This window comes from Mustela nivalis (assembly GCF_964662115.1).
Source record: "Mustela nivalis genome assembly, chromosome: 10".
NCBI classification, from domain to species: Eukaryota; Metazoa; Chordata; class Mammalia; order Carnivora; family Mustelidae; genus Mustela; species Mustela nivalis.
Genome location: NC_139029.1, coordinates 47,920,178 through 47,945,108, shown reverse-complemented (window position 1 = coordinate 47,945,108; position 24,931 = coordinate 47,920,178). Strand labels below are relative to the sequence as shown.

The 24,931-nt window shown below is 39.2% G+C and overlaps 1 protein-coding gene across 8 annotated transcripts in view; it reads right to left on the bottom strand.

Moving 5' to 3' along the window:
• The window catches only part of NFIA (nuclear factor I A), a 567,374-nt gene that overhangs the window by 169,479 nt on the left and 372,964 nt on the right, over positions 1-24,931 (bottom strand). For all 8 annotated transcript variants that reach the window (XM_082687848.1, XM_082687851.1, XM_082687849.1 and 5 more), the window contains exon 3: positions 8,544-8,609. In XM_082687848.1, coding sequence (XP_082543974.1) covers positions 8,544-8,609 — 66 coding nt within the window. The remainder of the gene's footprint in view (positions 1-8,543; positions 8,610-24,931) is intronic.

The window sequence follows — 24,931 nt, the reverse complement described above, 5'->3', positions numbered from 1 at the left end:
TAAGTACATTAAGTATCTCACAGATCGTAGGGGCTGGGGATATATTTATTGTATCAAGAAATGAATGGATCTGGGACGTGCATTCTGCTGTAGAGCATATCATAGCTTACCAAGGAGTCTGCCAAGTCCTTTCCTTGGCCTCGAACGCCCGGTACCATTTCATTTCCTGCTTCCCCCATCTCCAATGGCTCTTTCCTTCCTTCATGCCCCTTAAGCCACACTGACCCTCTCACTGTTCCCCCAGCCTCCCTCAAAGCCTATACATTTACTGACCTCTCTTTCTAGGCAAAGTCCATAATGACTGCATCATTTCTTCTTCACCTTCTTCAGGTATGAACTCAAACGTCGACAGTTAAAGGCCTTCCCTGACCACACTATGTAAAATAGCTCCCATGTCCTCCACTGTTCATCTCCTTATCTGCCCCTGTTTTTCGTTGTAATATTTACTATCACTGGGCACATTGCCTATGTATTAGTTAGTTCATCGTCTGTCTCCTCCCACCAGAGGGTAAGGTTTCCTCTGTTTTTGTTCAATGCAGTGACCAGTTCTTAAGATGCACTAGATAAATATTTGTTGAATGGAAGGATGAATTAAGCCTTTTCCCCCTCACTAGACTATCGAGTCCTCAAGAACAGGATGTCTCATCCATTGCTACATTCCCTCCAAGCATCCAGCACATTGTCCAAATGCACCTAGCAGATTCTTAGTAACTATCTGTTGAATTACTTATGAGAAAATTGAAGTACAAAGTCTTTAAGTGACTTGGACAACTGATTTTCTCCTAACAGATGCTCCGTGTCAGGCTTGTCGTGGCAACTCTCCTTTGCTAATCAGACCTATTCAGAAGCCGTGATTTGGCTTCTCCTTGCTCATCTCTTGAGTTTATAAATACTGCTTGCTGAGAAGCTCTCTGGTTGCAAAAGATCTACAGAGATCTAAGAAAACACTGACTATCCTTCATGGAGAGACTGTGGGAAGCCTACTGCTACTTGGTTGGGCCTTGCCACAACATCCTTTCCACCCCTCTCTTTTGCTATGTACCATATGATGCCTGCAGACAAGGCGTATGAGACTCCCCTGCTCCCTTTGGGTGAAAATCAACCATGGATAGCAGTGCACAACTGAGATGGGGCCGAGTACTCTGCAGTAAATATTACCCCTCCCCCCGCCTCTATTTGAGCTATCCCAGTAGATTTCCTTAACGACAAGCTAATGCCAAGGGAACAGAGTTGCCTGGAGCTGAGTAAAACCTGAAGAAGAGAAAAAGAGTGGGGAAGCTGTAGGGAAGAAAAGGTGCCAAAAATCCTTGTGGCCACATGCATTTTTCTAGCAGACAACTAATCAATCTGGATTAGTGACTCCAAATCCCCAAATAAATTATTTATATTACATTCAGTTTTCTAATATTATCCACAAATGGATAATTCCTTCCAAAAAAAAAAATAATGTACAAGCTTTAAATCAACAAATTCACACTCCAGTGTCAAATCAGACCCTATTATTTGTGGCAAGGAAAGCTCATACACTATTCCTGACCTGAACGAGCCTCCCTGATAGCTCACTGTGCTGATTTTTAATTGATGGAGAGGTATGCTAAAGTGACCATTAAAAGTACCCTGCAGGTCCTTCTAAGGTCCTTCTCTGTCAAAGGGTCCTCTCTGAATTGTTGGGGCTCAGATCACAGGGAAAACCAAGCAACAGCAGATGGGACCGCAGATAAACACCAGGTGTACCTTCTACCACACTGTGACTTGATGACGGCTCCTCATTTGCTTTCTTTTCTGAGCCCAATTCAAATACTACGTGAGTTCTATTGCTTCCCATTTTTGGACTCAAGATCTATGGACAGATTTACAGAATCCCATATAAATTATAAATAAACACTTAAAAATGCCTTTCTACTTAGAATGTGACATCCAATAGGCACTCAAACGGTTGTGTCTCCTGGGATAAGAGTTACAGGCACAAATGATTTTGAGGACCAGAAAGAAATCCCTTTATTTCTACTTTCTTCTGTAACTGTGTGCGAAGAACAGGGTGGGGAGGGCAGGTGGCGGAGAGAAGATGTCTAAACTAGACCACCCATCCAGTCCATTTGAGAATTTAGACATCAGGGAACGTGGTCTAAAACACTCCCTATTTTGGCCACTAGCCAACCACTTAAAGTCTGTTCAGCTAGTTATCCTCTATATGTAGACAATAAAATACCCATAATGTGTGAGGTAAACTACTTTCTAAGAACGACTACAAATTTCCTCTTTATTTTTCAGTTGAAAGAGCTCCTTATTGACAGTGGGTCCTGTAGTAAAGTTTAACCTGGTCTACACTGTGGGATGCACGTGGGGGTGGGGGTGGGGTGAAGCCTGCAAACCTCCCTGGGTACCTCATCTTTCAAAAGGCAAGATCCAAGAATTTCCTTTGTCTGGAGGCATTTCTAAAGAGCCTGTGCAAATAATGATGGGTCACATCTGCTAACAATATTTAAGAAAGCACGATTCACCTGGACTCAGAATGACATTTTAGATCAAACCAAATTCTGGTTCTCCAGTCTCTTAAAGGAGAGAGACCGGGTCCATTGCATTGCTGAAAATTCATCAGTCTGAATTTAATTATTCAGATCTGGAAACCAGAGGCATTTAGGTTGGAATGTCTCCCTAAGTTGGGACCTTTACATGGTTTAGAATATTGATCATTACTCATCTGCTGCTATTCTGGGGGGTCACTCCAGTGAGTCTGTCCCTGCAGTGTTTTTGGAACAAACACTGTGGAGAATAACTGTTGCTAGGTAATTGTCAAAGAAATTCATGCAAATGATGAAATACTGATAAATTATATTTATAAGTCAATGATGCTACAGTGCTCCTGCTTTCCCAGGAAAGTGCGAATTATAAGGCTGTATTGCCTCCAAAATTCCTAAAACGATCCCATTAATCAAAACGGTTCCTAAAATGGGCAATCCAACCAGTAGTAAGTAAGAGAAAATGCTTAGGGTTTGGAATTATGACTCTTATTTTGCCTTTCTGCTACATATTAATATTGTAACACGGCAAGATACCCCCTTTTGAGGAGGTAGTGAAAAAACGTGAAAGGACAGGGCTTCCAAGGTGTTAAGAGCATATTATCAGACAAAACAGTGTTATTCCGTAAGAGAAGTAGAAATTTACAGTTCTCTTCTCTCACCCCCAAATTACAAAGTGGATCCCACACATAAAATCTAAAGCCAGCAAGTTTGTAGTTTTGAGTTATTTCATAAGTATTGAAATATTCAAAATACTCACAGAAATGGGTTAATGGATAACTAGGGAGATGTGATTGTGGTTGGAGTACATTCCTTGTTCATCTAGCAACGTTTAGCAACAATATCTAGCATGGCAATACAAGATGGAAATGACACAAATGACGTTGGTGACCAGGAGAGCCACACTCAACCAATTCTCTAGGATGATTTTCAAATTGGCAGGTAGAGCTGGACATTTTCAAAATCTGGGGCAAGCATCATGATTAATGGCTTTCCACTGATTGCAAAGGCCCATCTGAGGGTTTACACCACCAACATATGGGCGACCACCAGACAAATGAGGAAGAACAAACATGATTAAGCCTGAAGGAAATAATCCAAATACCAACCCTGCTTTCCTGTTATAAATATCACATTTTAAAAACCATGAAGATGAGGTTATTAATAGTAGTTGGTGCAGGTGATGAGACAAAGTAGGTTGGGGGGGGTCGTGGACATGTGAACACAGCTTTCCTTTTTCTGGCAAGGGAATCCCATATTTTCTTCTTTTTTTCAGTGGAGGGTGTTTTCAAAGCGAGTCCCAGCAGGGAGTGTGCTTTGAGTGCCAAAGCTGGACAACACCATTCCCTCAGACAGGGACTCGGTGTGGCCCTAGAGATGCATGACTTGAATTTAGGAGGGTTATCACATGAGATTTTTCCCTCCTTAATGACTGACCTGAAGAACCACAGAACACAAGCTTTAGGGAACTGTTCACAGGTCCTGTAAATACTGTCTTTTCAAATGTTCTGTCCGTATAAAAACTGTTAGTAGCAGCCAAAGTACCTGTTGGGAATTCATGAAGGTGGCTTGAGTCAATGTTCTAAGTTGAAGCCCAACCAATAAGGCTCACCGCCTTCAGAGTCTCTTGCAAAGCCAGAGAGGGAGTTACCGCACAAAGCAGAAGAACTAAATGTATAATTCCCGTCAGAGCTGAGACCATGTCAGAATTTCATCCCCTATGGTAAGCAAGCATAAGCGAACAGTATAGTACTTCATAGCTTCATTCACACCTGCTCACGCGGGAGGGGCAGAGGTACCACCTGATCTACTGTGGACATCAGCAAAGCCTCTGGCTTTGGTTTCCTAGCACCATCGGTCATATCTGCGCATGTGTGCCCACATGTCCGTGTGCGATTCTCCCCCACAGCCAAGTTAGATTTTTTGCATCTCCGTTTTTCTTTTCCTTTTCTTTCTTTCTTTCTTTCTTTTTTTTTTTTAATTTTTGATATTTGTTTCTTTAAGAACCTTTTGGTCAATCAACAGTGAGCAGATACAAAATATTTGGGGATAATGAGAACATATTCATCTACTTATTAATTCTATTCATTAAGCAAATAAATACCAGGTACCTGCTGAGGTCAAGGCACAGAGCTATATGCTCTGCAAGATTGTTTTAAAAGGAACTGGTCATGAACCCAACCCTTAATCAGCTTATAGTTTTTAATAAGCCAGATTCTACGTGGTTGGTGCCAAGGAAAGACTGAGCTAAAATTAAAGCCATCTAGGTGGGGCCCCTTCTTTCCAGAATCACCTTCTCTGGGAGCGCTCATTCTGAAGGTTCTGGCAATTCTGTGACTTCTGTGGTAGTCAACCAGGAGATGAACAGACCGTGAAGAACAGTCCACACAATAAAATAGATATGGCACTGTGGGGACTGTAGACAGATAAAGGAGACTCAGATCTAACACTTCAGAACATAGTAGGTACCTACAGAAGGTACCTCTCTAATAAAAGTCTTGGTTTCTTTCTGACACTATTCCCCTTCTGTTCCAAACCTCCCAGCTTTTGGCCTCTCCAATATGCATGCTCTTTACAGATATGAGCTTTAACTAAGAGTAATAATGGCTACTTTTCTTTGAGTCCTTACTAGGAACCAGACATGATGCTGTTTCATGTATGTATTCTCCCTTTTAATACGAAGTATGTTCTTTTAGTATTCCTATTTTATTGATAAGAAAACTGAGTTTGGAGCAGCAATTGATTCCAAATCACCCAGCCATTATTTCATCTGAACTCAGGTCTGTCCGACTCTAGAGGCAGAGTTTTTAATCATTATATTATACCCATTTTGAGTTTCAGAGATTCTGATATTTTATCTCTGGGCTTCAAATAATTCCTTCAAAATTCCCATCTAATACTCTAATTGGACAAAGATTTGTTTCCTTTTACAGTTGAATCTTAAGGGAGTACAAGAAAAGAAGGCAAAAATTCCACAGAAAGAAACAGACTAGCTGGACCGGGAAAAAACAGCTGCATCCACTTTAGGTAAAGTTACATGGCCTAGTTTATGGCTTTGGATGAAACGGCATGTTGCCATTTGTCTATTCATTCTCCATGGTTTACTAGGAAAATACCATTCGTTTCCCATTACCTTTCTCCTCAAGAGCCAGGATAAAAAGAATATGATTTCCCCTAGCATATATACATAGAGAAGATGTAATACATTCCCACTTTAATTGAAGACCAGAGTCTGTCACTTCTTCACCCACCAAGATTCCCAAAGTTCTTAGATGTTGGTTGCTAAATTTATGAGAGCTGCCTTTTTAAAAACAATAACAAAACAAACAAACAAAAACCTTTTAGGAACTCATCATCCATAACCTGGGTAATGAGAAAGAAAAATCACTCTTGGAAGTTGTAGAAAGTTCTAGTTTATGGCTTTGGAAAGTTCTCCTCTAATGCACTAGAAAGTTCTCTAATGCACGTAAATACCTGGTCCTGAACTCTTCATTTCTCTTCCTTTAGGGATTATGTGTCTTTAGAAAAGAGGTAAAAATCATGTTTCCTCCAATCACTTCATCTGAGATCGACAAAATGCAGGTAGAGGAAACTGAGTGGGCTGCCGTTCCTCTAGGCTAAGCTTCAATCAGAGTCATCCAAGACTAAGCAGTCTCTACTTCTTTTTTCTTTGAAATAAAGAGAAGTTTGAAACATAGAAACCTATTACTTTCTCTCCCAGATATTAATACTTTTTTTGAACTTACACAATCTTACCCACCCCCTCTTCACCCCCAAATAGTATCGTGAATTCTTGAAGTAGCACCAAGTAATCTGGGGTTAAAAGTGAACTTGGCTAATAGCTCTGCCTTTGGCCAAGAAATCCAGGCTCCATCCTGGTTGCTTTTTGGAATGGGAAATGCACAATATCGGTATTACAGGCAGCTCCAGAAAGGCATGCCAGGCCTCTCTCATGCTCTCGATTTATATTTGCATGTGAACAGCTTGTCGGCCATTTTATGAAGACAGATGAATCGCAGGCCTGCTAGAGGGACGACCAGCCCTAAATACACGAACCACATACCCGTACAACCATTAAGTTTTAAAAATGAAATGAGAGTAAAATGAGTATCTCTAGACACAACTTCAGGAAGATTATATAGACGTATGATCGATAAATGAAACATTTAAGGTATCACCTATAAGGTGGAAATGAAGGATGAAACCAATGTATAAATAAATCCCTTTAAAATTTCAACAAATAATAGGATGGAGCTATTTATGACACTAAAGACAAGACTTCGGGGGGGGGGGTCTCTCTTTTCTTATGCTGGCTTTGAAGAGACACCTTTGATGAGGAAATTACCATTAAAACACTAGAATAAGAAGAGGGATAGCCAGAGAGTCCATATTTAATGTCAGAATCCAGCAATGAAATCAAGAATTTCCCAGGCTTGGGAAATGAAACAAAGTCTGTAGTGAGAGGATATCTAGTGTGGTAAATATCCTCCATCCCACAGCACCGACATAATTCAGTTTACCTTATCTTTTTCAAAAGATCAGACGGAGATCAAAATGGAAAAATATATAGCACAACAAAGGAGCGACCAGAGGAATGAGATCATTCTAAGTAGATGAAAAACCAATATGGGAACGGATGATACGGACAAGAAAAATAATAAGTAATATTGGAGAGCTAACCATTCTTTATAAGCTACATGAATATGTGCATCTTATTTAGCTCTTCAACAGGTAGGCTCTTATTATATATTATTACTATACTATTTTAAAGATGAAAAATAACTTTAAACTTTAAAGAGTTTGAAGTTTAAAAAATAACTTAGGGGCGCCTGGGTGGCTCAGTGGTTTGGGCTGCTGCCTTCGGCTCGGGTCATGATCTCAGTGTCCTGAGATCGAGCCCCGCATCGGGCTCTCTGCTCCGCAGGAAGCCTGCTTCCATCTTTCTCTCTCTCTCTCTCTGCCTGCCTCTCTGTCTACTTGTGATCTCTGTCTGTCAAATAAATAAATAAAATCTTTAAAAAAAAAAAAAGAATAACTTAAAACTTTAAAGATGAGAGGTTAAATAACCTGATCAATGTTACAAAGGTAAGAAATAGCAGAGGCAGAATTTGAACGCAGGCCTGATGTCACAGCCTGAGCTTTTAACTACGATGCCATGCGTCCTTCACATGCCCCTGAAGGTCAAGCCTCCCCATTAGAGTCTTTAGTTCTATCACTGAGGAAAAGCACTTTGGAATTTTATGAGATGGTATCCGGGAAAGTACATAGTACAATGTTCAGTATATGATAGGGACTGCCAGTTCACTTTTCAGTTTTTACTGAAACTGATAGTTTTACTCCATCTTAAATTCCAACCTATAACAATCTGTTCTGTACTTGGAGCACATACCACAGATCCAGTACTTCACTGGATACTCACAAGAGTATATGTAAGAGTATATATAAATTTGTATATAAAATGCGCTTTCTATGTTAATCAAGTTTCTGCAACTGAAAATTTATATAATTATACAATTTAGAAATTTAATACTGTCATGTACCCTTATGATTTTATTTCAGACAATTTAAAGTGGAAAATCCTTCAAAGGTGGAGATCATTTTCTGAAAGCAATTAGGAAAGGGCTGAGCTCTGAAAGGCTACGAAAGTATTTGTCAGTTGATGACCTTAAATCACCAGTGAAGAAGGTGGTGGGGCATTTGCGACCTTAGAAGGAACTAGAAATCAGAGAGGCGGCGGCTCCTCACTTGTGCTGTAGAAGATTCGGATTTGGTAAATCAACCCTACCTCTCACAGCCATCAATGTTCCTGGAAACTAAGGTTCTCATGAGTACCCTGATGGTGTTTTGAGAGGAATGGAGGAGGGCTCGGGGCTGCTAGAAGGATCCAGAGACCGCCTTGAGTCATCAAAGTTATTCCTAACTATGAGCTGCCCATAGGGCAGACCCCAAAATCCTTGTACTTGGTTGGCTCCTGGCTACCGCTGGACTCTGAAAGCAGCAGCTCGAGTCCCCAACTAAACTTACCATTTTCTGGCTGGTCCTTAATGTCAGCGTCACTTGGCTGGCTGGGACTTTCAGATTGACTTGAATCTGAAAAACATAAAAATACAGCCAAAAATTACAGGGTCTGTGAGGGAAAGTGGATCAGAGGTGCCAGACTTTCTCAAAAGGTTCAGCATGTAAACTAGGAATGAGAACGCTATGGGAATGACAAGATGAATGAGGGGAAAACAAGTGGGGAGGGGGAAAGAGAAGAAAGGGGGAGAAAAGCAGCGGCGGCAGCAGCCCTGTGTCTTTGGAGAGGAGGCTCCGTTCTGGGTACACCTCCATGGCGTCTGGCTTGTACCAGATCATAACTTGAAACACTTCAGAAACCATTCTCTTACAGAGAAACCATTTCCAAAACTGCTCTTCTTCATTATTTATACACTAGAGTCTGATAAAGACTTCATCCTTCATTACACACATCTGAAGCTTGATTCAGAACATAATAAAGTGTCAAAACATATTTTGAAGCTGGTATATAAAAGCAACCCAAACAACAGTAGCAAGTTCTGTTGATATTTAGCTCTGTACTACAGCAACACACTAAGCAGACTAACGCCACGAAATACGAGAGTCCTAATACTCTATCACGTTCACTTGAAATCACAGGATCACTCAAAGGCATCTTTCTGAAAGAGACGTGTTGCCTCCACTTTACAAGTATGATTTTCCTCTGGTGCTGATGCCTTTGGGAGCTCCTAAGAGGACTCGTTTGCAAAAACAGATTCTTGCACACCTTTGTTAAATTCCATAAATTTTTACTTAAAAAAATATAAGCATTTCCAAACTAAAAAAAAAAAAAAAAAAAAAAAAAAAAAAGCTAAAAAAGCTAAAGCTAAAGCTATTTTGGCAAAATAACATTTAATTTTAAAAATGAGATCAAATTAAGTGAGAGCAAAAGAATCTTACAGAATTAGAAGTAAACATACTTACATACTTAGACATTTTTTGGAGGGAGGAGACAAAAATCGGACAAAATATTTCAAGGATAAATTTTTGGGCTGTGAAGCATATTCTGAGACTCTAAACGGTATAGAACGCTATCTAAACACAAACAGATTTTTTTTTTTTTTTTTAATAACCTCTATATCTGTGTAAAGTCTGGCTAGTAACTTTACCTTGGCTTCACAGGGTTAGAATTGGCTGTCTAAAACTTGACCACATTTCAGCAAGAAGTTCAGAGCAAGATCAAAAGGTCATGACACTTAACTGTGATTAAACTGAAAATATTACTTCTATTTCAACAGAGTTATAGCATTATTATTTTCTTTCTTGGAGATATTGCAAAAAGAAGTAGCACTCCTAGTAACCCTGGGTCGAGAAATGCTAATTTATTACTTTAGAAAGGCTCTCTGCTTTTAAGCAAATGAGGATTTTAATTATAGGGAAGTATTATAAGGAAAATGTCTATCTCTAAGTTTTCAGATGATCTTAACCTGGTGACTATAGCAAACATTCTACGCCGATCCCAAAGTGCAAATAACAAAAGATGTGAAAAGTGAATTTTTATTTAAGTCTGGCAAAAGCGATAGCTTTTTATCGTTTCGTAACAATCACCATAGTGAAAACACAAACAAAAGCATGATAGCTCAAAAATAACTTGAGAGAAATCCTTCAGAATGATCCCTGAAATCAAATACGGAGCCAGCACTGAAAATTGGAAATGCAAATTCATATTGGTCCATATTTGAAATTTTAACTCCATAAATTAACATTACTTTTATAGCAAGCAATTAAAAAAATACGGCATGACTACCTTCTCTTTTTCTACAAAAAGATCCTCTAATTTTGCCTTTAAAAATTATAAATTAAATAGTCTGAGAAGCATTTCAATATGTTTTATGAGAACGGCATACTTTTATTATTTTTGTCCTGGAAAATTTTAAACCATTGATATTTATAACTAAAATTTTTAAAATACTTAATTTTGTTTTAGGGGAAGTTAAAATTCTTTCTGATCACATCCCAAAAAGGATACATAAAATTCTGCCAAACAGAACATTTATGTTGCAGTAATACCAGCAAACCTAACTGGTGGAAATACGAGAGCTTAGCTGATGTTCTTCCTCTAGGTATAATATCTTCAGGATTAATCACCTCATGAACAAACAGAAAAACATTTTTCATCTCAATTAATCTAAATATACAAAAACCATTGCGCTTCTGATATTTATCCACTAACAGTAAGGCAAGAAGGATAATGATATCAAAACAATGTTTTTAATAATGTAAAAGTGGACTTCTTCCTTCTCTTGACTTTTCTTTTACACTTGCTTCACCACCTTACCTTCATGGAAGCATGAACAGCAACAGAAGATAGCCGTAGGTGTGTCAAAGAAATTTTAAAATTCCAAGCCACAGAAAGAGAAACAAGTAAACAGTAAATGACTGAGAGGCAAGAAAAGACTCAGAGTTGGCGAGAAAGGGGCCACAGAGCTCTTCTGAAAGCTCAGATACTTCCAGCCAAATTGAAAACGGAATTTAATTTCTCCAGTTTTATTCAAAAGCTGGAGACACTGTTAACCACTGAGGACAGCATACTAAAACACACTATCCTGGTTAGGGGTAGGCAGAGCCAAAGACCTATAAGAAAATTTAAATGATCTAAAAATTTCTGTAGTTACTTTCAAACTTGGGCTGTTGAATGCCGTTTCGTTTTTGAACCAACAAGGAGCAGAACGACCCCATCCCGGGCCTATGTTCTCTGCTGAAGATTCATGGACACTTTCCCTGGCAATGCAAACGGTCACCCATGCTGTTAAGTATGGAGCCAACCAGATGACCAGAATTGCAAATTAATTTCTACCCATACATAATTGACGTAAGTGAATGATTGCTTTCTTAAGCATGTACATTGAAACACTATCATAAAGGTTACCAACTAATTTACTTTTCTCTTTGATACTTGGTATAGAAACCTAGGTTAACCTCATAGCTACTTTTTTTTTTTTTTTTTAGATTTTATTTATTTATTTATTTGACAGAGAGAGATCACAAGTAGGCAGAGAGGCAGGCAGAGCGAGAGGGGAGAAGCAGTCTCGCCACTGAGCAGAGCCCGATGTGGGGCTCGATCCCAGGACCCTGGGACCATGACCCAAGCTGAAGGCAGAGGCTTTAATCCACTGAGCCACCCAGGCACTCCACTTACTTTTTTTTTTTTTTTTGACAATTATCAAATGGTCAGTTGATTGTCACCACCTGCAAGAATTAGATGCAGACCCAATGGCATGGAATCAGATGCTGTATCTCATAGCTTCTATCTAATATCTGGCATGACTTCCTCTGGTTCCCTGGTTGAAAGCCAGAAGATCTGTATATTACAATGAAGAGAATATTATTTAAAATGTGTTTAAATGATGGAGTTGGAAATGCTATTGTGAGGAAGTACATTAGGGTCATCAATTTTTTTTCCCATCTAGGGACTTGCTTTTTGTTTAAGGAATCTCAGACTTCAATGTAACCTTGAAAAGCAATGTTTCTTTTGGCTTCTAAAAAATTTATGAGCAGAAATTTAAACCTAAAATAGACAAGGTTTGCATATAGGAGGCTGGGTTGAGACCTCTTAATTGAACTGGCAGCCATCTATCTATGCATTTTTATGGCACCCACAGATATATTGCTGGAGTACTCAGACGAAGATATTTCACTATCAATACAATCACTGGGGGAAAGGAATAAAATAAATCCTAATGCCTACATCTCAATCTCTGCTTCCATAAGCTTGTGCAATGCAGGAACAGAAGCCTTGTGCTAGATTTGCTACTTATGCACACATTCAGTTGCCCCAACCTCAGTTCTGCTCCCCCCCAAGCATGGACTTTCGGAGAACACTCCCTTTGGGAAGGGAAGAATGACAAAAACATGTCAACAGGGCAAATAGCAGGCAAAAAACACAGAGATCACCTTCACTAAGTTTATGTTCTTTAGATATGAAGCAAAGATGGAACGCTGCTAAATCTTCGTCGTGCTCAACTTTCTCCTCTCTGGTCCCTTCATTGTACATCCATCTCTTACGGTGTAATTTATACTATGTTATACTAAGGGGATCTTAAATGATGTCCTATGAGAATCTGAATTCCATAAGAAAAGAGTTCCTTTCTCACTCTTTTCTTGTCCCCAGTACCTTCCAAGGGTGCCTGGCCTGGCCAAGGATTCACTAAGTGCTGAATTCAAGACATGAGTTTTCAATACAAGTAACTTGTCGTTTCAGCTTTCTAACACTGGGCCACTGCCAGCGACTGGAAAACATACTAAAGTCATACCTAAAGGGGACTGAGACTCACAAACCGAGGAAGGAGGGCAAATAAAAGGCCTTTATTTCTGCTTCATGTTCCCCTTCGTGGGGCCTGGCAAGGCAGAGACAGGTTTGTTGGCTGGGAAATCTTGCTCCGTGGTTAGCAGTCGCAGACAACCACCTTCCATGACGCCCTGGCCAGCACACGCCACAAGAGGCTCCTTGGAGGAACAAGACCTGAGGACCATGTCTGACCCAGAGGAGGCCCCCCAGAAATGTGTGCAGTCTTCAATGATGGATGGCGGAGGGCCTTTCCACACATTCAAAAAATACAAAGCTGAGAGAAATCTGCCATATTCTGACACCTGAGGAGTGCCTCAAAATCCCAACAGCTGCTGTGGTGAAAAACTGATAAAGGAAGAACAGACATGACGTGGTGAAGAACTCTTCTCACCCTGACACGAATCAGTGTAATTCCTATTTGATTATCATGATACCAACAAAAGTCTGTGGACCATAAAGGGACAAATTCTGGTTCCACCAGAAAAATAATTCCACCTAAGTTTCAACCTCCCTCCCTGCATTATGATTTGGCTAAAAGTGAAGATTCAAAAGCCTCTGTTAAACTTCCATGTCCAGTTCTAAGTCTCCCCAATGGAAAAGGAGATAATGAAGAAGCCAAAGGCATCCAGGAACATATATGAGTTAGTCAGTTGAGAGAAAAAAAAGTGAAAATTCCACCAAAAAAGAGTTTCCAGTTGTTTGTGGTGTGAAAAGAAAAGGCAAAGACAGGAATGAATACTCTGGTGCAAATAAATGAAGAGTTAGGAGCACTTCTGGAAGAAAAGAAAATAAGGACTAGGGGTAATTATACTCTGAGTATAATAAACAGTCACACTCCACAATTGTAGCCCTTAAGGATACTCAAAATTCAGGTAAGTTTTGTTTCTCATGGTTCAGGAAGACAGAGTTTTTTGCAAAAGAGGCCAAAACACACCAAGATTCATTTTTTTCAACATCCATGAAGTTATGGTGGAAAAACAGTTCTCCCTGTGATTGCTAGTATAAGGTTTAGAATTACTCTGCTGGGACCCTCCAGTATCACAACATGTTATGATAGTAAGGAAATCTGGAAGGGCAAACGGTTATGATAGTCACATTTATTTATTAGTCATTAGAGCTTAGTTACAAAAGAAATATTCTAAAACTTTAAATGTTTAAGGCTATTTTTCCCCAGTATCACCATGACCTTAAAGACTGAGGTGTGAGGAAACTATCTGAAATACCTTTGCCTGAGAAGGCAGAATGTCAGTGTCTAGGTGCACATATGTATACAGTTTGTAGCTTACATGTGAACACTGATGAATACAATACCATCAGCTAACCCTAACATTATCCATCATGGTCTGATGAAGAGCAAACAGATTTATAATACCATCATTCAATCTGGGGCCACTAAATGTATTCAATTATTATTAGCTTTTCAGAGAATAGATAAAATCCTTTAAGCTCAGTGAATAACCAAACCAATATTTAATGTCAATTAATGTGCACAGTTGTGACCCACTTAATAAAAAATTAACATACAATAACCTAATTTTTAACACAGATAAATCATGAGGTGACTCCCACCAACCAAGTTTTCTTAGCTTCCAAAATGGAAACACTCCACAGGTCTTTAAATGGAAGTCTTCTCTTGATTGGCTATAAAATACAAACTTTGATCTCCGTAACTTTCCCAGTAAGCTAAAAGGGAGTGTTTGTATGGATAAGTGTGTGCTTGAGATAACCGCAGTCACGAAGTTCTTCACCAGAAGGAGATGGGGAGATGTAGCAGAGGAAAAGCCCTTGTTCCAAAAAAATGAGGCTAGCGTGCACATGTGGGTCTTCCTCCCCACTAATCCGGACTCGGACAGAGGAGGAAGGCTGTGTTCATGCAGCAGGGACTTGGAAGGACTCCACCAGACCACCCCGGGGGCTGCCAGCTGCTCGGGAGATCTACCTCTTAGCCATTCCCCTGGATAGTATTTTCAGGGCATACTTAAAACAGTGTTACATAATCTAGATTACTACCATTTTTTTTTTCTTGAAAAAAAAATTTTTTTTAAATGTCTTCCTGAAGAAGAATTTGTGAAATATTAAATTTGCAGGAATTAGAGTTTTTGGCATTAGTGCTGGTATTCAGAGCCCATCTGTTTAGTTGGGACTGTGTATGATGATGAGACCGTTTAGGTTGAAGAGTGAGTCAACTGTCTTATCACCTACTCATAAATGTGTTATTTTTCTGTGTGCACAAGGAGGTTGTGGAATGATATAGTCTTAACACATAGAGAAAAAAAAAATAAAATGGCGTAACTATTGTGTTATGACAGTGAGGGGGAATCATTTCTAAGCTTTAAAAATGACAAATTCAGTCACTCTGAAAGTAACCACGAAATGACTCAATCTTAAGCCTTCAATCTTTGTACGAGGCTGACTTCAAGTAATGATCAGGTTTTTTAGTGAAGTTCTACATGAAGTCAAGGGCAAGAAGGTGGAGAGTATAAAAGATCTGCAAGCACGATGCTAAATTTATAATTTCTTACATCTTCTTTGACAAGGGTCTGTGACTAAAATAAACTATAGTATTCAGGTAATCATTTTGAGTTTTGTTTTTCCCACAACAGGAAATATGATGGTAACCTGTTGATCAATTCAGAACTCCAAAGTTACTGAGTCAACCTGGTCACCTACCCACTCATGTATAAACAAAGATGTGCTTTAGAAGTGATCACATCCCCCTTTTTAGTCACTTTTTTCACAAAAAAAATTTAATTAGAACAGTAAGTTGTTAGAGTTCTTAAACAGAAGTATACTTGACAATTACTCAAATAATCATCTACACAACTTAAAAAAAATCATCTACACAACTTAAAATAGAAAACTTCTCTGTATACTTTCATGTTATAAAAACAAATGTGTCAATTGAAAATGATGCACAGTTGAGTTGTAGTCTATATGCATTATTTTCTTGTATCTGAATATCTATAAATTTATTATAATAACAAAGTGACCCCTGTTATAGGGGACATGTAAGCTCAGGATATACACTAAATATTAGCTTCTCTTGCATTCATATTTTACTACTGAAAGGAGTATGAAATGACCAAAAAAAAAAAAAGGTGTTAAAAAATCTCAACTATGTAACTGCTCTGGAGCTGTTTCCTCATCTGTAAAATGGGGACAGTAATCATCATGTTACCTAACTTAACAGGACTGTTGTAGAGATCAACTAAAATAATACAAGAAAACCTGGTTTTAAAACTATAAGCCCCCCCCCAAAAGAAATGTACACTTACCACAGCAATATAAATCTTTTCATCCAAATGCAGTTTTTTGTTTCTTTTTAAAAATCAGACCCAACCCACATATGATGTGATTCTGGTATAAAACATTAGTATCATAGCCCTGATTTAAAAACGAACGTTCTTAATTCCCATATACTGGGCAAGAGATTATCTCTGATAATGGAAATGTAAATCTCAGCTTGCCGTTGTTTATTCCAGACAGACATTTGTGTGTTAAGTCTGTTTATCAGGCAACACTTTGTCTAAGCCAGGAAGTAGTCAGTCTTTGTAACAAGATGTATGCAAATGAATTTCCCATGAGTCTCTGCAGCAAATTGTAGCAGGGGAAAAAAAAAATTCCTTGTTACTTTACCAGCAAGAAGCTACCTCAAAAGTAGACTAGAGACAGAACTATGAGCTAGACTATGCTGATTAGTTTAAATGAGTCCTAAACATGTGCTCACAGTCTGTTGCTCTTTATTCTAAGCAGACTTGGTGCATTACATCTGTTTATCAGACAACACTCTGTCTGGGTATTCAGGCTTTGTAACCTGTGTGAAAATGAATGGTGACCATAATCCCATGAAATAACCTGTCTGAGGCAAAACTCCAAACCTCCTGTCGCTTTAAGAATCCCCACCAACAGAGTTCCCGTGAAACCTTTGTAACTTTAGGGGGAAAAAAAAATTCATAGAGCTCTAACTTTTTGCCCACCTTCTCTCTTAAATAACTTTTCTACATGCATTGGTTCTCCTAAGGGCATGACAGAATCAAGGCAGAATGGTGAATTTTATCATTTTATCATGCAAATTGGACTGATAAATTTTAAAAACTGCTAAATATGCCCTACCTAACCATCAAAAAACAGGTATTTTTTTAAAAGAAAATACGTTTCTATCATAATAAAAAAGTAGTCTTTAATCTTACTATTATTTATCCTTATCCTGGGATCTTTTTTTTTTTTTTTTAATCCTACTATAACCAACTCTTCAAAAAAAATTCTGTACAGGAAGAATGCAACAGTGTATTTCTTTTCTTTCCATTTTTTCTTGTTGGTTTTCTACAGGGTTTGAAGAATCTTACCAGAGGAATCGAATTGGTTTAAGCTTGTCTTCCTAGACAAAATAAACACTTGAGGACTCTACTTGTTTGTATTCTCCTCAGCGGTGCTGTATGCATCAGCAGCTAAAAACAAAGAAACTTTTTAGCTGCTCAGACAAAATGCAGAAGCTTCCCAAACAAGGAGGCAAGGGAGGGGGGTCGGGCTGGAGAGGAGGGTGTGGGTGGAGAAGTGTGCGGGAAGTCTGACAGTCCATTCAATATAGGGATGATGGCTATAATGCATCCAGGGTCCCCTTGCTAATTAAATATGCACTGGCACAGTTTTGATCGATGCAGGCCATGGATCAGGTGACACACCTGTAAAATCTTGAGTCCAGAGCTCCCAGGAAAAGGGAAAATACAGTCTTGTCTCCTTATCTTTGTTTTCAAAGGCTCTCAATTTCTGTGCTTAGATATCTAATTTAATTCTCTCACCCCTCAGCAAACTGGATTAGGGAAGTCAATACTGCCTTTGTGCATCGACAGGAAAACACAGCTTTCCTTTTATTCAATTTAGCTATGACCTTTAGACAAAGATAATGACAACTGTCTAAAAGTAAGGTTAAGGCCTCAAGAAGACCCCCGGAGCTCGGGCTCCCACGGAATTTGGGGTGTGCCGTGACTGCTTCCCACTTGAAGAGGCAAAAGGGAGGAAAAGGGACTCATAGGGGAGGCCAGGGACGAGGGGCACGGAGGAAACACAAGTGGAGGAGATTCGAATCCACTGACTACACAACCGAACTCTCAAAACTCAAACAACGGGACCCGTGTCACATCCATAACCAGAAAACAAGTCTGTGAAAGCACAGGAGTGAGAATGGCCTAGTAACAATTTGCCTAAGAAATGAGAAGGTTAAAGATTCTGTGGCTGGGTAAATTAGGATATTGGGGGAGGGGGGTTGTTTGTTTGTTTCTTTTTGGTCTTTATCCTGAAGCATTTGAGAAAACAGGACCATCCCTTAGTGTATTATGAATTACACCCCTAGTGAGGACTAGAACTAGATATTTTGGACAAGTCTGGGTTTCTGCAGTGTTAATAGTGTTCACACCAGTGTTAATAGTGTTCACACCACTACTCCTAACCGAAGGGGAAAATGACAGCGGAACATTTTGCCGAAACAGTTAACTGCTTTCTTTTTAATTCCTTGACCTTGGGCCTACTCATTCCTTTCATGAAGTCACTGCATTCATTAATGTGCCTACTGTGTGCCTCTGGCACTGTGTACCTAGAAACACAAAAGTTTAAAAGGTAAGGTCTCTGTTCTCAGGGAGCTCTCCATCTATGCGGCTAATAAGAACATGATCAAGATTCTGGGGCATCTCCTCTTGATTGAGTCCTATCTCCTGGTAAAATCAAAGTACAGCAGCGCATTATTGTACACACACACCTAATTGCTTTTACTCTCTGTTAGCAGGAATCAGTGCCACTAAATGTAGCCTCCTAACAAAATTTACAGGAGCTGGGATGCTAATTGCTGGCGGTAATGGTGGGGAGCCGCTTTTCTAGGGAGCTATAGGAGGCTGAGACAGAGTCCTTTTAAGAGAAATGGGGCACTGTTATTGTATAACTGGCATTGTTGGGCATGGGGGAAAACTACCAAAATAGCTTTTTGGAATCAGATTTTCCCCACAGAAACAATTTCACATATAGTGCCGAACGGTATTGCTGGTCAGGCCTGGTGTCCTCCCGGTGAACAGAAAGGACAGTTCTAACAGAAGCAGCTGAGGTACAAGCCAAGGAGGCAAAGGTATTATTAGCAAGCCTGGGTCTGTGGCCTCACTTGGCCACTGGGCAAGGCCCGTTGCTTCTTCTCATCTTCTAAACGCCTGAGTTTCAAGATTATGAGGACTGAGTGGCGTGATTTTAAATGCCTTGTAAATTATAAGAGCAATAATTCTCTAACAGCCCACTGCACAGAAGCAGGTTTTCGGAAGTATATAAACTGGGGAAAGAATTGCACTGACTACCTCCTTTTATTTCCTGCCTCATTATTTTTATTGCCAGATAGCACAGTATCTGGAACATATAGGTACTAATAGATGTTTGTTGAAATGGAATGGAAATCAAAAAGTGAAAAAATACCTCTCTTAGGGTCATGAAATACAACAGGGCCCACCTTGGGAAAGGTTAACAGATATTTTGGGTGGATTCTCTGGCTTTGGGGACACTGGAAGACAGGATAGTGGTCTACTCCACATGGTAAGGGAAGACCTACAGAGGTCAGAAGGCCTGTTTTTCTGGACCAGAATGAGGGGCATGTTAGGTAGCTTGTAAAGATTCTTCGTAGCCCTAGAAGTCTAATTTGAAATAGATTATGGGCAATTCAGTGGTTGGTCTTTTGGCTGCATTCAAGCCCAGGACCCTATCCCATCCAAAGGGACTGGTTGATATTTTATTTACTGCCAATTATAAGTGCAATTAGTAAAACATGAGTGCAATAATCATTATAAGTCAAAGACTGTCTCTTCTTTACTTTATAAATGACCGCAAATAGCCCACTAAGAGTCACAAATGTTTCTCTTCGGTGACTTGGCCAACCCTGACCACTGAAGGCTACAAGCAATGTTTTCTCTTTAGACCTTGATCCACATGTATTCTTAAAGAATTTAGTCTAGGTCCAAAGTCCTAGGATTTAAAACAATACTTGTTAAAAAATATTTCAGATATACTTCATATATATATATATATATATATATGCATACACACACATATATATTATAGATACATGATAGCTATATAATACATATTTTATATATATAGGATTTATATATACATATATAGAGTCTTTTTTAAAAAAAAAAAAGCTTCCACCCTTACATTTTAAAAAGATTCTATTTATTTATTTGAGAGAGGAGAGAGGAGAGAAAGAAAGCACAAGCACATGAGCCAGGGCGAGGGGCAGGGGGAGAGCCAGAAGTAGGCTCTCTGAGGGACAGGGGACTCCAACCCAGGATCCTCAGATCTGACCTCAGTTGAAGGCAGATACTTAACTGACTGAGCCACCTAGGTGCCCTTTATAATCGTTACACACTGACAATAACTCTTCCGTAATAACTTGGTTTTGAACCTATAACAAACATGCATGAATATGGGAAGTTACCATTTGCCCAACCGAAAAATGATTCTCAGACTTCCCAAGGGATCATCACAAAGCTCAAGGGATATCTGATTCTCTACCAGTTCACCCAAGCCTTTTGCAAGTAAAAAGAATCATGTATGTTTTGCTTCTGTGTCTTTATGATAGATAAAATGATTTAAATGTACTGAATCATTTCACTTTCAGGAGTTTTCCATTTGGATCCTATCATGGCTTTCTCCTTGACATATGCAGTGCTAAGTTATTTAAAATTAATTGCAGTACAATATTTTAAAATTTCTTCACATGGTGCTAATCTCAAGTGCTTTGGATGTTTGAACCACACTTGGAAGCCATCAGGTTCTGTGTATCTCTCATGGAGCAGTTGAACATGCTAAAAAGATTAGTCAGTGAACTTTAATCTATAACCAAAACTATACTGAATTATAAAATTTCAAAAATGTGTGAGTTGATACAAATGAGAAAACTCCAAACATTTTACATAACAAGAAAAAAAACAAACCTAGATAATTAAAACGCATGAATTGACTCATATTGCTTTGAAAACCAGAAAAGCTTTCAGAAATCCACCTGAGTGTGGGGTCCTGCGACTTGAACACAATTAGGGACAAGCTGGGCTCACATATTCATTTAAAGTTCATTTGTCTGCATTTTGGTTTTCATTTTAGGACATAGTCTACATTCTTTTCTGTGGTGACACTGGTGTAGGGGATACGTATTTCCCACTTTAGGAACTTAGTATGGACAGATAATTTGCTTAGTAATGATCCTACAATTCAACTGTCTTCCATACAAAGCCTAGTGGTAGTTTGGGTCCGAGTAGCCAAACGAATTCTCTTCAGGATGTGTTTTTATTTGCTTATTTATTTTTAAATATTTTAGTTATTCATTTGAGATAGGCTAGCGAGCAGGGGTCAGGGGTTGGGGGGGCAGACAGAAAGAGACAGAGCAGCAGACTCCCGCCTGAGCTCAGAGCCCCATGAAAATGACAACATGAGGCTCGATCCCAGGTCCCTGGGATCACAAACTGAGCCAAAGGCAAATGCTTAACTGACTGGGCCACACTGGTGTCTCCAGGATGTGCTTTTAAAATAAGAGTTTCTTGTCACCTGGATTTATTTTGATTTAAAAAATCATGTGTTCTGAGAAGTCTAATATAAAGTGCTATTTCAACAGCTACTCCTCGTCAAAAATTCTCTGATCCTTTTTAAGGCTCCTTTATAAAACAAAACAAAACAAAAAAACATTGGTACTCTATGCAATGACTCGTAATTAGTCATTCTTAGGAAGAAGAAGCTTGCTTATTTCAGTCCATCAAACTTTTACTGATCACCTACTGTGTGCAAAAGCACTGTGAGTTTTTAATTCAGTCCCAAGGTAACTCACAATGTTGACTAAGAATTCCACTCATTTAGAAAAGTATACATTGCTTGTTTTTTAAAAGTAGCTACTTTCCCCATCTCCACGGGTGGTAGTAACACAGAGTTAGAACCCCTTCCAAAGTTTATCAGGGGAGGATGGGAGGAGGTGAATGTTTCTATAAATAAGAAAGGGTTTATCTGTTTGTTTTCTAGTCAACAAAAATGACAAATCCTTGGGATGCATGATTTTTCCAATTTTTTGTTCATGGTGGAAAGCCTATAGGGAGGTGCAGGGACCAGTGAACACAACAAAAAACAGCAGTTCTCCCTGCCAATCATGCCCCCACTTTCACACATCCTCATCTCCCCTCCCTACCTTGGCTGGGCTTCATGGGGCACCATTTCAACCCCTGCAGCATTCCCACAGCCAAGGCCCTAACCTATGGTTCTCAGTGACTTCAATATCGCCGCCATTTTTCAGATGTACAATCTTATAAAAAGCAAAGAATAAATAGTGGCTAGACCATTTTTGGTTGGAACCTATGACTATCCTTTCCAAACTCTGTCCTGTTGTATTTTTGGGTTACCAAAATAGAAAACACAATGAGTGGGGAAAACAAAGAAAAAGAAGAAACAATAGAGGAAAAAAGAAAGAAAGAAAGAAAGAAAGAAAGAAAGAAAGAAAGAAAGAAAGATTAAAAAAAAAGCAGTAACAAAAGTGATATCATTTGAACCAGGGTCAGAAATAGCAGTTCTGGGGCACCTGGGTGGCTCAGAGGGTTAAGCCTCTGCCTTCGGCTCAGGTCATGATCTCAGGGTCCTGGGATCGAGTCCCACATCGGGCTCTCTGCTCAGCGGGGAGCCTGCTTCCTCCTCTCTCTCTGCCTGCCTCTCTACTTGCTTGTGATCTCTGTCAAATAAATAAATAAAATCTTAAAAAAAAAAAAAGAAAGAAATAGCAGTTCTTCCAGTGGGATAGGAAATTTTAGTTGGAACAGACAGAGGGAAAGTTACAAGTCAAAATCAGTTTATTTAGCGGTAAAAGGTAAAATAAGTCCCCGCAGAGCATCTCTGAATTGTCAGGTTAGTCCTGGGGAATGGATGGAACAGTCTCGGCATCCCCTTAAACATAGGGATGATGTTTTTCTTTCTTTTCCTTGGATGCTGGCTATCATCTCCACAAACAGCACATCATTTCGTAAGACTTTTCCATTTAGTAACTTGGGGACAATTCTTTCTTGTTAACATCTCACCCAAATGATTTCAACAATATCACTGGGTTGGTTTCCATTTTCCACTTTTATTTTCTACTTTAACAACTAACCTAATGATGTAATGATTTCCTTTTCCCCTCTAAATGGAAATCCTGTAGAAAGGGAAAAAAATGTTTGGAGTCTTAGTCAACAAAGCTGTGAGTCTTTACCATACAAAACTGCTTCATGTCTACCCCCCCGCTGCAGCCGCGTATTCTCCCAACTGGCCTGAAAAAATCAGCATTTTGTTTTAATACCTGCTATTGTGGCATTGTACGGACATGCCTTGACTTCACAGGGGAAGACTTTACACAAACATATTTGGAAAGAATTGCATTTGAAAAACAGGCCAAAAGAAAATTCTACATTAATGGAGAGTAACATCGCACCAGTAGTAGATAGGGAAATGAATTATTCAAAACGATACGAACACTGATGTCATAATGAATAGAGGCAGGCTCTCAGGAACCTTCCCGAGAAAAGCTGGTATTTACACAGTAATTGGAAGCAAAACACAACAAAATAAAAAAGATTTCCACATAAAGAAAATCTTATACATTGCTTTTCATAACCCCATCAAAACTCATTCTGTGGCACTCTCCAGGTGCACACTCTTGATTTCCAGGAGGGGAGAGAGTACAGAACAACAAGACGCCCGCAGAAGAAATTCATACGGAACATCCAACGTTACTCAACATTTTCAAGTAACCATGATATGTCACACAGGCCACATGATGCAAGTACGTTTAAATATAAGTTTCTATATCTGTGGAAAAATAAAAAAGATCAGAAGTCTGAATCTGGAAAAAGCAAAATCTCTTGCAGGTTTAGAAAGCATATACAAAACCTGGCAAAGGAAAACACTGTTCACTGCCACCATCTGCTTTCTGGCACACTGAGGAAACTTTTACTAACAGCAACATTTTCTTACATTAGAAAATCCACTAATTAGTTTTGTTGTAATAAGAGAAATAACCTTTGCATGGAAGGCAGATCACCAACCTGGTGGGGTTTTTTTCCCCCCTTTTTTTTTTTTTTTGTCATTGGCTGCCCCTTCCAGTACGGCCTGGCCTATAACATTTCCATGTGCTGCTCACCTCTGAGTTCTCCTCTACTGGAGTACTTTATTAGTCCCTGTTTGGCCTAAAGAAAGTATTCACAAATGAGAGATCAAAAGTGAGAGCAACAGAGGGGAAAAGCTTTCAGGTATTTGACTTAATATTAAAAAAATAATAATAAAAAAATAAAAGAACACCAAGTTCAAGATCAGGAAATCTGGGATGCAGAATCAATTGTGAAAAGCTTGGTCAACCCGAATCCCACTGACCTTATCTTTAAGGCTATTAAAGACAAGGAGACCTAGTTTTTCCCTAAAATTTCTTAATTCTTTAAGTCTACATCATGTTTTCCTCAGAACTGGGTGTCCCCAGAAACTACTGACTGCAGAAGAATAGATAGGGCTTCAGATGTCACTGATAAGTCTGATCTAATTTATGAAATGTCATCCACGGGATTAAAATACTACCAAGGCAGCAATCAACGAAATGAAAGATCAACTAAAATTCCTCAATGATACAGTCTAAGCATTCTGTCAGTTTATCATTCCATGAATAAAACCAAGTATGTATTGAGCACTTGCTGTGTGCTAAACACTCTTGGGAACCCTGACGACAGAAGAGTGAGTAGAAGGCTCACAAAGGCCTGTGCACCTCATCTCCGCGTTACGCCAACCCTACAATCTACAAAGTTAGGAACATGCATCCGCTGCAGAATTCAACAGCAAATCACCATGCCGCTCAAAACTGGACAGCACCAGTGCAGAAAGAAACATGGCCCCTGGGGCGCACAACACTGAAAAACCTTTTAAAAAATTTCTTGAGAAAATAAAATAAATGGGCACAAATCTTTGCTGAAAAATCATATGGGAAAATTGGCTGCATGCCTTTAGAATGAGGAAAAGCAAAGCAGAACACTGGGGCGATGACCATGAAAGT